This window comes from Chiloscyllium punctatum, chromosome 46, assembly GCF_047496795.1.
Source record: "Chiloscyllium punctatum isolate Juve2018m chromosome 46, sChiPun1.3, whole genome shotgun sequence".
NCBI classification, from domain to species: domain Eukaryota; kingdom Metazoa; phylum Chordata; class Chondrichthyes; order Orectolobiformes; family Hemiscylliidae; genus Chiloscyllium; species Chiloscyllium punctatum.
The window spans coordinates 61,260,384-61,273,912 of record NC_092784.1 but is presented as its reverse complement, the minus strand read 5'-3'; the positions used below and the strand labels follow the sequence as shown (position 1 = coordinate 61,273,912).

The 13,529-nt window shown below is 52.5% G+C and overlaps 1 protein-coding gene across 2 annotated transcripts in view; it reads right to left on the bottom strand.

Annotated features, from left to right (window-relative positions):
* The window catches only part of LOC140468189 (adenylate kinase isoenzyme 5-like), a 600,803-nt gene that overhangs the window by 10,658 nt on the left and 576,616 nt on the right, over nt 1–13,529 (bottom strand). Inside the window, exon 10 of one of the 2 annotated variants that reach the window (XM_072564423.1) lies at nt 995–1,030. The exons of the other annotated variant lie outside the window; for it this stretch is intronic. Coding sequence (XP_072420524.1) covers nt 995–1,030 — 36 coding nt within the window. The remainder of the gene's footprint in view (nt 1–994; nt 1,031–13,529) is intronic. 2 annotated transcript variants of the gene reach the window in all.

Genomic DNA, 13,529 nt, shown 5'->3' with positions numbered 1-13,529 from the left:
GACGAGGACCTGAAGGTGCAACCTCAGAGTAAAGGGAAAGAGCTTTTTGAATTGGAATAAGGAGAAACGTCTTCAGCCAGAGAGTGGGGAATCTGTGGAACTCATTACTACAGGAGGCTGTGGAGGCCGGAGCATTGAGTAGATTTAAGACGGAGATAGATAGGTTCTTGATTGTTAAGGGGATCAAAGGTTACAGGGAGAAGGTGGGGGAATGGGGTTCAGAAACCTATCAGCCATAACTGAATGGCAGAGCAGACGCAATGGGCCGAATGGCCTATATTCCACTCCTATGTCTTATGGTCTTATGGTTAGATCAGTGTGGACAATTCAGGGGAATCGTGGGGATGGAGAGGGTGACCGAGATAGGGAGAGGTATGGCAATGAATGGATTCAAAAACAGGAATGAGAATTTGGAGGTGTTGCTGGACAGTTCCAGATGTAAGTCAGTAAACATGGGGAAGACACAAACGCAGAGTCCTGGATCTGCTGGAAGTTGTGAACGGTGGGAGTGAACACCTTGTTCTAATCTGTATGTAACAGTCCAGAAGGGGCTCCTCCAATCCACTCTGACTGCACCATCTCTAAGACCCTATCTGAAGGGTCTCACTCCATCGAACTTTCCCCATTGCCCTGGAAATCTCTCCTGGTCAACTATTTGTCTTTTGGAAGCTCTGGTTGTATCTGCTTCCTTCACCCTTTCAGGGACCAATTTGCAGATAACGAGGACTCACTGAGATTAACCCACTTTCCCCCGTTTCACAGATCAATTTTTGAAAATCTGTCATCTTTGGTCCCACACCTGTTTAACACTTGAAAGAGTTTTGCTGTATTTGCATAAGCAAATACTTTTAAAATTTTGAACACCTCTGATAAAATCTCCCACGCACATGCTCTGCTCGAGAGAGAGAGAGAGCTAGCTGAGGTTTTGAAATGGTTCTGACCAGCATCTGTTAAACCTTTACACTATATTCCAAAGGAAGAATATTTCACTCACCAATTATGAAGATAATTTTGGTGACTTTCAGCTTTTCTGTAAAAGATGTTTAGAATTTCACGGTTAAAACACTATTCACACTTGACTTTTCTTCACTTGTTTGGAATTCTCCCTTGTACCTTGTGATGATTGACAGGATGGGACCCTTGGTCATTGCGATATCCCCTGGTCCGTAGTTCCAGACACAGTCTGGAATGGGAGGCCTAACACACAGTGAATGGCTGAGGATCCTGGGATTATATTCATTAGAGTTTAGAAGGTTGAGGGGAGATCTAATAGAAACTTACAAGATAATGCATGGCTTACAAAGGATGGATGCTGGGAAGTTGTTTCTGTCAGGTGGGGAGGCTAGGACCTATGGGCACAGCCTTAGGATTAGAGGGGGTCAATTTAGATTGGAAAAGAGGAGACGTTTCTTCAGCCAAAGAGTGGTGGGCCTGTGGACTTCATTGCCATGGAGCGCAGTGGAGGCCGGGACGTAAATGTCTTCAAGGCAGAGATTGATAAATTCTTGATCTCACAAGGAATTAAGGGCTATGGGGAGAGTGTGGGTAAGTGGAGTTGAAATGCCCATCAGCCATGATTGAATGGCAGAGTGAGCTCGATGGGCTGAACGGCCTTACTTCCACTCCTGTGGTCTTAGGGTCTTATGGTGTCAGTCTGAACTGAGGAGATGGAGGGAGCAGTTGAATGGACTCTAGCTGGCCACCAGGGGGAGGCTGTGGGTCATTAGTCCCAGGAGAGGTGTTGTACGAGTGAACCCCTCGTCGTGTGACTTGGCCAAGACACACTGACCTGTCAGCCTTGGCTGAGAGTAGGTCCAAACCCAACACCCACAGTCACACACAGAAAAACCCAGGCAGACAGTCTCAATGCAATACTGAGGGAGGACAATGTTACAAATCACCCAACACCAGGTTATAGTCCAACAGGTTCATTTGGAAGCACTAGCTTTTGAAATGCTGCTCCTTCATCAGGTGGTTGTGGGGAATAAGATTGTAAGACACAGAATTTAAATCAATAGTTTACAGTGTGATTGACAAATACCATGATTGTTTGTTAAGTCTCTCATCTGTTAGAATGACCATGATAGTTTCACTTCTTTCAGATGTAAATCACAAAACGTTTTTTAAAAGTTACATTCTCAGGTTAACTGTAACAATTGGTGTCAGCCCAGATAAGGTGTTGAGATGTTGAAGGTGTTAGCCCCCTGTGTTCCCTGTCTGTGCCATAATGTTTAGACTGATTCTAATCTAAAAAGTGATTTATCAGAGTTTTACATGGATTCACGCAGGTTTTGAGCAACATACAATGTAACTGTACAAGTACAAATTCATCCCACAAACGTATATGTGTATGTGTGCATACACATCAAGGATGGACACCTCAACACCACACTCCACCGCAAACCCACAGACAACCTCACAATGCTACACTTCTCCAGCTTCCACCCAAAACATATTAAAACAGCCATCCCCTATGGACAAGCCCTACACATACACCGGATCTGCTCAGATAAGGAGGGACGTGACGGACACCTGGAAGTACTCAGGGATGCCCTCACAAGAACGGGGTACGATGCTCAACTCATCGACCGCCAGTTCTGACGTGCCACAGCAAGGAACTGTAATGACCTCCTCAGGAGACAGACACGTGCTGCAACCGACAGGGTACCCTTCGTTGTTCAGTATTTCCCAGGGGCTGAAAACTTATGCCATGTTCTTTGTGACCTGCAACACCTTATCAATGAGGATGAGCACCTCACCAAGACCTTCCCCACACCTCCACTACTTGCCTTTAAACAACCGCCAAACCTCAAACAGATCATTGTTCGTAGCAAGCTGCCGGGCTCTCAGGACAACTCCATACAACCCTGTCACGGTAGGTGCTGCAAGACGTGTCAGTGTGGACATAGATACCACCATTACGCGTGGGGACACCTCCCACCTTGTACAGGGCAGGTACTCATGTGACTCGGCCAACGTTGTCTATCTTATACGTTACAGACAATGATGCCCTGAGGCATCCATGTAAGATTCTGTTAACTCACTTTTTAGATTAGAATCAGTCTAAACATTATGGCACAGACAGGGAACACAGGGGGCTAACACCTTCAACATCTCAACACCTTATCTGGGCTGACACCAATTGTTACAGTTAACCTGAGAATGTAACTTTTAAAAAACGTTTTGTGATTTACATCTGAAAGAGGTGAAACTATCATGGTCATTCGAACAGATGAGAGACTTAACAAACAATCATGGTATTTGTCAATCACACTGTAAACTATTGATTTAAATTCTGTGTCTTACAATCTTATTCCCCACAACCACCTGATGAAGGAGCAGCACTTCGAAAGCTAGTGCTTCCAAATACACCTGTTGGACTATAACCTGGTGGTGGGTGATTTTTTAACTTTGTACACCCCAGTCCGTCACCGGCATCTCCATATCAGTGCTGAGGGAGTGCCGCATTGTCGGAGGGTCAGTGCTGAGGGAGCGCCGCACTCTCGGAGGGTCAGTGCTGAGGGAGCGCCGCACTGTTGGAGGGTCAGTGCTGAGGGAGTGCCGCACTATAGGAGGGTCAGTGCTGAGGGAGTGCCGCACTGTCACAGGGTCAGTGCTGAGGGAGTGCCGCACTGTCACAGGGGCAGTGCTGAGGGAGTGCTGCACTGTCGGAGGGTCAGTGCTGAGGGAGTGCCGCACTGTCACAGGGTCAGTGCTGAGGGAGTGCCGCACTGTCACAGGGTCAGTGCTGAGGGACTGCCGCACCGTCACAGGGTCAGTACTGAGGGAGTGCCGCACTTTCGGAGGGTCAGTGCTGAGGGAGTGCCGCACTGTCAGAGGGTTAGTGCTGAGGGAGCGCCGCACTGTCAGAGGGTCAGTGCTGAGGGAGTGCTGCACTGTCAGAGGGTCAGTGCTGAGGGAGTGCTGCAGTGTCACAGGGTCAGTGCTGAGGGAGTACTGCACTGTCGGAGGGTCAGTGCTGAGCGGGTGGACACTGTCGGAGGGTCAGTGCTGACGGAGCGCCGCACTGTCAGAGGTTCAGTGCTGAGGGAGTGCTGCAGTGTGGGAGGGTCAGTGCTGAGGGAGTGGGCACTGTCAGAGGGTCAGTGCTGAGGGAGTGGGAACTGTCAGAGGGTCTGTGCTGAGGGAGCGCTGCACTGTCGGAGGGTGAGTGCTGTGGGAGTGCCGCATTGTCGGAGGGTCAGTGCTGAGGGAGCGCCGCACTGTCGGAGGGTCAGTGCAGAGGGAGTGCTGCAGTGTCGGAGGGTCAGTGCTGAGGGAGTGCCGCATGTCGGAGGGTCAGTGCTGAGGGAGTGCCGCACTGTTGGAGGGTCAGCGCTGAGGGAGTGGGCACTGTCGGAGGGCATGTGCTGAGGGAGGGGCACTGTCGGAGGGTCTGTGCTGAGGGAAGGGCAGTGTTGGAGGGTCAGTGCTGAGGAAGCGCCGCACTGTTGGAGGGTCAGTGCTGCGGGAGTGCTGCAGTGTCGGAGGGTCAGTGCTGAGGGAATGGGCACTGTCGGTGGGTCAGTGCTGACGGAGTGCTGCACTGTCGGAGGGTCAGTGCTGAGGGAGTGCCTCACTGTCGGAGGGTCAGTGCTGAGGGAGCACCGCACTGTCGGGGGGTCAGTGCTGAGGGAGTGCCGCACTGATGGAGGGTCAGTGCTGAGGGAGCGCCGCACTGTCGGAGGTTCAGTGCTGAGGGAGTGCCGCATGTCGGAGGGTCAGTGCTGAGGGAGTGCTGCTCTTTCGGAGGGTCAGTGCTGAGGGAGTTCCGCACTGATGGAGGGTCAGTGCTGAGGGAGTGCTGCACTGTCGGAGGGACAATGCTGAGGGGGTGGCGCACTGTTGGAGAGTCAGTGTTGAGGGAATGGGCACTGTCAGAGGGTCATTGCTGAGGGAGAGCTGTTCTGTCGGAGGGTCAGTGCTGAGGGGGTGCTGCACTGTCAGAGGGTCAGTGCTGAGGGAGTGCCGCACTGTTGGAAGGTCAGTGCTGAGGGAGTGCCGCAGTGTCGGAGGGTCAGCGCTGAGGGAGTGGGCACTGTCGGAGGGTCTGTGCTGAGGGAGGGGCACTGTCGGAGGGTCTGTGCTGAGGGAAGGGCAGTGTTGGAGGGTCAGTGCTGAGGAAGCGCCGCACTGTTGGAGGGTCAGTGCTGCGGGAGTGCTGCAGTGTCGGAGGGTCAGTGCTGAGGGAATGGGCACTGTCGGTGGGTCAGTGCTGACGGAGTGCCGCACTGTCGGAGGGTCAGTGCTGAGGGAGTGCCTCACTGTCGGAGGGTCAGTGCTGAGGGAGCGCCGCACTGTCGGGGGGTCAGTGCTGAGGGAGTGCCGCACTGACGGAGGGTCAGTGCTGAGGGAGCGCCGCACTGTCGGAGGGTCAGTGCTGAGGGAGTGCTGCAGTGTCGGAGGTTCAGTGCTGAGGGAGTGCCGCACTGTCGGAGGGTCAGTGCTGAGGGGGTGCTGCACTGTCAGAGGGTCAGTGCTGAGGGAGTGGGCACTGTCGGAGGTCAGGGCTGAGGGAGTACCTCACTGTCGGAGGGTCAGTGCTGAGGGAGTGCCGCACTGTCAGAGGGTCAGTGCTGAGGGAGTACTGCACTGTCGGAGGGTCAGTGCTGAGGGAGTGCCGCACTGTCAGAGGGTCAGTGCTGAGGGAGTGCCGCACTCTCGGAGGGTCAGTGCTGAGGGAGTGCCGCACTGTCAGAGGGTCAGTGCTGAGGGAGTGGACACTGTCGGAGGGTCAGTGCTGAGGGAGCGCCGCGCTGTTGGAGGGTAAGTGCTGTAATGTCGGAGGGTCAGTGCTGAGGTAGTGCCACTCTTTCGGACGGTCAGTGCTGAGGGAGTGGGAACTGTCGGAGGGTCAGTGCTGAGGGAGTGTCACACTGTCGGAGGGTCAGTGCTGATGGAGTGCCGCACAGTCAGAGGGTCAGTGCTGAGGAAATGGGCACTGTCGGAGGGTCAGTGCTGAGGGAGTGCCGCACTGTTGGAGGGTCAGTGTTGAGGGAGTGGGCACTGTCGGAGGGTCAGTGCTGAGGGAGTGGGCACTGTCAGACGGTCAGTGCTGAGGCAGTGCCGCACTCTTGGAGGGTCAGTGCTGAGGGAATGGGCACTGTCGGAGGGTCAGTGCTGAGCGGGTGGACACTGTCGGAGGATCAGTGCTGAGGGAGCGCCGCACAATCGGAGGTTCAGTGCTGAGGGAGTGCTGCACTGTCGTAGGGTCAGTGCTGAGGGAGTGCCGCACTCTTGGAGGGTCAGTGCTGAGGGAGTGCCATTCTGTCGGAGGGTCAGTGCTGAGGGGGTGCTGCAATGTCAGAGGGTCAGTGCTGAGGGAGTGGGCATTGTCAGAGGGTCAGTGCTGAGGGAGTGGGCACTGTTGGAGGGTCAGTGCTGAGGGAGTGGAAACTGTCGGAGGGTCAGTGCTGAGGGAGTGCCGCACTGTCGGAGGGTCAGTGCTGAGGGAGTGCCGCACTGTCGGAGGGTCAGTGCTGAGGGAGTGGGCACTGTCAGATGGTCAGTGCTGAGGGAGTGCCGCACTGTCAGAGGGTCAGTGCTGAGGGAGTGGGCACTGTCAGACGGTCAGTGCTGAGGGAGTGCCGCACTGTCAGAAGATCAGTGCTGAGGGGGTGGACACTGTCAGACGGTCAGTGCTGAGGGAGTGCCGCACTGTCAGAGGGTCAGTGCTGAGGGAGTGGGCACTGTCAGACGGTCAGTGCTGAGGGAGTGGAAACTGTCGGAGGGTCAGTGCTGAGGGAGTGCCCCACTGTCGGAGGGTCAGTGCTGAGGGAGTGGGCACTGTCAGACGGTCAGTGCTGAGGGAGCGCCACACTCTCAGAGGGTCAGTGCTGAGGGAGTGGGCACTGTCAGAGGGTCAGTGCTGAGGGAGTGCCGCACTGTCAGAGGGTCAGTGCTGAGGGAGTGGGCACTGTCAGACGGTCAGTGCTGAGGGAGCGCCGCACTGTCAGAGGGTCAGTGCTGAGGGAGTGGACACTGTCGGAGGGTCAGTGCTGAGGGAGTGCCGCACTGTCGGAGGGTCAGTGCTGAGGGAGTGCCGCACTGTCGGAGGGTCAGTGCTGAGGGAGTGGGCACTGTCAGACGGTCAGTGCTGAGGGAGTGCCGCACTGTTGGAGGGTCAGTGCTGAGGGAGTGGGCACTGTCAGACGGTCAGTGCTGAGGGAGGGGGACTGTCAGAGGGTCAGTGCTGAGGGAGCGCCGCACTGTCGGAGGGTCAGTGCTGAGGGAGTGGGCACTGTCAGACGGTCAGTGCTGAGGGAGTGCCGCACTGTCAGAGGGTCAGTGCTGAGGGAGTGGGCACTGTCAGACAGTCAGTGCTGAGGGAGCGCCGCACTGTCAGAGGGTCAGTGCTGAGGGAGTGGACACTGTCGGCGGGTCAGTGCTGAGGAAGTGGGCACTGTCAGAGGGTCAGTGCTGAGGGAGTGGGCACTGTCAGAGGGTCAGTGCTGAGGGAGTGGGCACTGTCAGACGGTCAGTGCTGAGGGAGTGCCGCACTGTCAGAGGGTCAGTGCTGAGGGAGTGGGCACTGTCAGACAGTCAGTGCTGAGGGAGCGCCGCACTGTCAGAGGGTCAGTGCTGAGGGAGTGGGCACTGTCAGACGGTCAGTGCTGAGGGAGTGCCGCACTGTCAGAGGGTCAGTGCTGAGGGAGTGGGCACTGTCAGACAGTCAGTGCTGAGGGAGCGCCGCACTGTCAGAGGGTCAGTGCTGAGGGAGTGGACACTGTCGGCGGGTCAGTGCTGAGGAAGTGGGCACTGTCAGAGGGTCAGTGCTGAGGGAGTGGGCACTGTCAGAGGGTCAGTGCTGAGGGAGCGCCGCACTGTCAGAGGGTCAGTGCTGAGGGAGCGCCGTGCTATCGGTGGGTCAGTGCTGAGGGAGTCGACACTGTTGGAGGGTCAGTGCTGTGGCCGTGTTGCACTGTCAGAGGGTCAGTGATGAGGCAGTGCTGCGCTGTCGGAGGGTCAGCTCTGAGTGAGTGGACACTGTCGGAGTGTCAGTGCTGAGGGAGTGCTGCACTGTCGGAGGTTCAGTGCTGAGGGAGTCGTGCACTGTCGGAGGGTCAGTTCTGAGGGAGTGCTGCACTGTCGGAGGTTCAGTGCTGAGGGAGTCGTGCACTGTCGGAGGGTCAGTTCTGAGTGAGTGCTGCATTGTTGGCAGTGCCACCTTTCAAGTGAGGTACGAAAATGAGGTGTGTCTCCATTCTCCGGTGAATATAAGACATTCCTTTAGAAAGTGTGGAGATCTCCCCAGTTTTCTAGAATATTGTTAAAACAAGGAACTGTTCTATTTGTGCAAACTACTTGCCATGTTTACTACATCATGACAGAGTAACAAATATTTCATTGTCTGGTACGATGTTTCACATGGTCTCTGGTATCTGGCTGTATTGGTGATGATTGTTGAACAGGTACCACCCCAGTTCCTATACTCCAGATCCAACCAATCCAACCTGGCACTAACTAAACATGAACAAACTCTCATTTCCTCGAACCCACCTCAAACTGCATATTCCGATCTGACCTTTTGTCATTCACACCTTAACGGGGACACAGCGCAGAACCTCATCATTTGACAGCTCCCTTCGGCTGAAGTCACTCAAACAGACCAAAAGCCAGGGACTGGGGAATATTGACAGACTGTCTGTCAGAGCTCAGCCTCCTGGATTCCAGGATTTAGCAGACCCTTCAAATTTGGTTCTGTTTGTATTTGGGACAAGGAACCATCACCTGGTTTTGGTACACCTCCCCACCACACCCCACCCTCCCAAAAAAAAAATCTTACCTCTGACTTCATCACAGATCTGCACAGAGTCCCCACTTTTGCAGTTCCCCATTCCACTTTCCTGTTTCCTGTTGTAGCTCCTGATCTCCTCCTACAATCACTGAGGATAGCCTCCACAATCTCACTGCCTTTGGCCTTTTTCTTCCTGCTTCCTCTCTTGGTCACCCAGGCATTGTGACTTAACAGTAAGGAGACTTTGTCATCACCCTGTGTGCTGGACAATGCACTGTACCATTGAGGGAAGTGTAACACAGCCTGGGGGAGAGAGACCAGCGATGAAGGCAGGCTTTCTGTGGGACCAGAGTTGGACTGAGCGAACCACATCCTGCTGAAGCTGAGGGAAGGCTCACAGACACTGACTGACATCACAGTGACGAACATCGCCAATAACATGTCCGTTTTCTGGCACCTTCCTCCCTGAGCCGGGCCTGAAAGCAGCCAGCAGTCATCAGCATTCCCTCTCCTGGGAGACTCATTCACCCCACCCTTCCCTCCCCCATGATCTGCTCCAGGTGATGTCACCCTATGGCTTCAGTCTTGCCTTCGAGCCACAGCCTCCCTCCTGGGAAAGATCATCCCATCTTTTGCGAGCTCTGCTCACCACATAACACCCTCCAGACCAACACCCTCGTAACCTCTCCCACAGGCAGGTCGCCCTGGAGCCTCAGTGACAGTGACACTATGTCAGTGTGAGAGAGACAATCTAAATGACAGTGACGCTATCTCAGTGAGAGTGACACTATCTCAGTGACAGTGGCGCCATCTCAGTGACAGTGACAGAGACACTACCTCAGTGACAGAGACACAGTCTCAGTGACAGAGACACTATCTCAGGGACAGAGACACTACCTCAGAGACAGAAACACTATCTCAGTGTTAGAGACGCTATCTCAGTGACAGAGACACTATCTCAGTGACAGTGACGCGATCTCAGTGGCAGAGACATTATCTCAGTGGAAGTGGGACTATCTCAGTGACAGAGACACTATCTCAGTGAGAGAGACTCTATCCAGTGACGGAGACACTATCTCAGTGACAGAGACACTATCTGAGTGGCAGAGACACTATATCAGCGGCAGAGACACTAGCTCAGTGACAGTGATACCATCTCAGTGACAGTGACGCTATCGCAATGACATTGATACCATCTCAGTGACAGTGACACTATCTCAGTGAGAGAGACAGTATCTCAGTGACAGTGACACTATCTCAGTGACAGAGACATGACCTCAGTGACAGTGATACTATCTCAGTGACAGTGACGCTATCTCAGTGACAGTGACACTATCTCAGTGTCAGAGACGCTATCTCAGTGACAGAGACACTATCTCAGTGACAGTGATGCTATCTCAGTGACAGAGACACTATCTCAGTGACAGTGACGCTATCTCAGTGACAGTGACACTATCTCAGTGTCAGAGACGCTATCTCAGTGAGAGAGACGCTATCTCAGTGACAGTGACACTATCCCAGTGACAGAGACACTATCTCAGTGTCAGAGACACTACCTCAGTGTCAGAGACGCTATCTCAGTGACATAGACACTATCTCAGTGACAGTGATGCTATCTCAGTGACAGAGACACTATCTCAGTGACAGTGACGCTATCTCAGTGACAGTGACACTATCTCAGTGTCAGAGACGCTATCTCAGTGTCAGGGACGCTATCTCAGTGACAGAGACACTATCTCAGTGATAGTGACACTATCTCAGTGACAGAGACACTATCTCAGTGTCAGAGACACTATCTCAGTGTCAGAGACGCTATCTCAGTGACAGTGACACTATCTCAGTGACAGTGACGCTATCTCAGTGACAGAGACGCTATCTCAGTGACACTGACGCTATCTCAGTGACAGTGTCACTATCCCAGTGACAGAGACACTATCTCAGTGTCAGAGACACTATCTCAGTGTCAGAGACGCTATCTCAGTGACAGTGACACTATCTCAGTGACAGTGACGCTATCTCAGTGACAGAGACGCTATCTCAGTGACACTGACGCTATCTCAGTGACAGTGTCACTATCTCAGTGACAGTGACGCTATCTCAGTGACAGTGACGCTATCTCAGTGACAGAGACACTATCTCAGTGACAGAGACACTATCTCAGTGTCAGAGACGCTATCTCAGTGACAGTGACACTATCTCAGTGACAGTGACGCTATCTCAGTGACAGTGACGCTATCTCAGTGACAGTGACACTATCTCAGTGACAGAGACAGTATCTCAGCGAGAGAGACACTATCTCAGTGACAGAGACACTATCTCAGTGACAGTGACGCTATCTCAGTGACAGTGACACTATCTCAGTGACAGTGACACTATCTCAGTGTCAGAGACACTATCTCAGTGACAGTGACGCTATCTCAGTGACAGTGACACTATCTCAGTGTCAGAGACACTATCTCAGTGACAGTGACACTATCTCAGTGACAGTGACGCTATCTCAGTGACAGTGACACTATCTCAGTGTCAGAGACACTATCTCAGTGACAGTGACGCTATCTCAGTGACAGAGACACTATCTCACTGTCAGAGACACTATCTCAGTGACAGAGACACTATCTCAGTGTCAGAGACGCTATCTCAGTGACAGTGACACTATCTCAGTGTCAGAGACGCTATCTCAGTGACAGAGACACTACTTCAGTGACAGTGACACTATCTCAGTGTCAGAGACACTATCTCAGTGACAGTGACACTATCTCAGTGACAGAGACACTATCTCAGTGACAGTGACACTATCTCAGTGTCAGAGACGCTATCTCAGTGACAGAGACACTACTTCAGTGACAGTGACACTATCTCAGTGTCAGAGACACTATCTCAGTGACAGTGACACTATCTCAGTGACAGGGACACTATCTCAGTGTCAGAGACGCTATCTCAGTGACAGAGACACTACCTCAGTGATAGTGATGCTATCTCAGTGACAGAGACACGATCTCAGTGACAGTGACGCGATCTCAGTGGCAGAGACACTATCTCAGTGAAAGTGGGACTATCTCAGTGACAGTGACGCTATCTCAGTGACAGAGACACTATCTCAGTGACAGTGAAACTATCTCAGTGACAGTGACGCGATCTCAGTGACAGTGACACTATCTCAGTGACAGTGACACTATCTCAGTGACAGTGACGCGATCTCAGTGACAGTGACGCTATCTCAGTGACAGAGACACTATCTCAGTGAAAGTGGGACTATCTCAGTGACAGTGACGCTATCTCAGTGAGAGAGACACTATCTCAGTGACAGTGACACTATCTCAGTGACAGTGACGCGATCTCAGTGGCAGAGACACTATCTCAGTGAAAGTGGGACTATCTCAGTGACAGTGACGCTATCTCAGTGACAGAGACACTATCTCAGTGACAGTGACACTATCTCAGTGACAGTGGCGCCATCTCAGTGACAGTGACAGATACACAGTCTCAGTGACAGAGATACTATCTCAGAGACAGAAACACTATCTCAGTGTTAGAGAAGCTATCTCAGTGACAGAGACACTATCTCAGTGACAGTGACGCGATCTCAGTGGCAGAGACATTATCTCAGTGACAAAAACACTATCTCAGTTACAGAGACACTATCTCAGTCACAGTGACACTATCTCAGTGACAGTGACGCGATCTCAGTGGCAGAGACACTATCTCAGTGGAAGTGGGACTATCTCAGTGACAGAGACACTATCTCAGTGAGAGAGACTCTATCCAGTGACGGAGACACTATCTCAGTGACAGAGACACTATCTGAGTGGCAGAGACGCTATATCAGCGGCAGAGACACTAGCTCAGTGACAGTGATACCATCTCAGTGACAGTGACGCGATCGCAATGACATTGATACCATCTCAGTGACAGTGACACTATCTCAGTGAGAGAGACAGTATCTCAGTGACAGTGACACTATCTCAGTGACAGAGACATGACCTCAGTGACAGTGATACTATCTCAGTGACAGTGACGCTATCTCAGTGACAGTGACACTATCTCAGTGTCAGAGACGCTATCTCAGTGACAGTGACACTATCCCAGTGACAGAGACACTATCTCAGTGTCAGAGACACTATCTCAGTGTCAGAGACGCTATCTCAGTGACAGTGACACTATCTCAGTGACAGAGACGCTATCTCAGTGACAGAGACGCTATCTCAGTGACAGTGACACTATCTCAGTGACAGTGACGCTATCTCAGTGACAGTGACGCTATCTCAGTGACAGAGATACTATCTCAGTGACAGAGACGCTATCTCAGTGTCAGAGACGCTATCTCAGTGACAGTGACGCTATCTCAGTGACAGTGACGCTATCTCAGTGAGAGTGACACTATCTCAGTGACAGAGACACTATCTCAGTGAGAGAGACACTATCTCAGTGACAGAGACACTATCTCAGTGACAGTGACGCTATCTCAGTGACAGTGACACTATCTCAGTGACAGTGACACTATCTCAGTGTCAGAGACGCTATCTCAGTGACAGAGACGCTATCTCAGTGACAGTGACACTATCTCAGTGACAGAGACACTATCTCAGTGTCAGAGACACTATCTCAGTGACAGTGACGCTATCTCAGTGACAGTGACACTATCTCAGTGACAGAGACACTATCTCAGTGTCAGAGACGCTATCTCAGTGACAGTGACGCTATCTCAGTGACAGTGAGGCTATCTCAGTGACAGTGACACTATCTCAGTGTCAGAGACACTATCTCAGTGACAGTGATACTATCTCAGTGACAG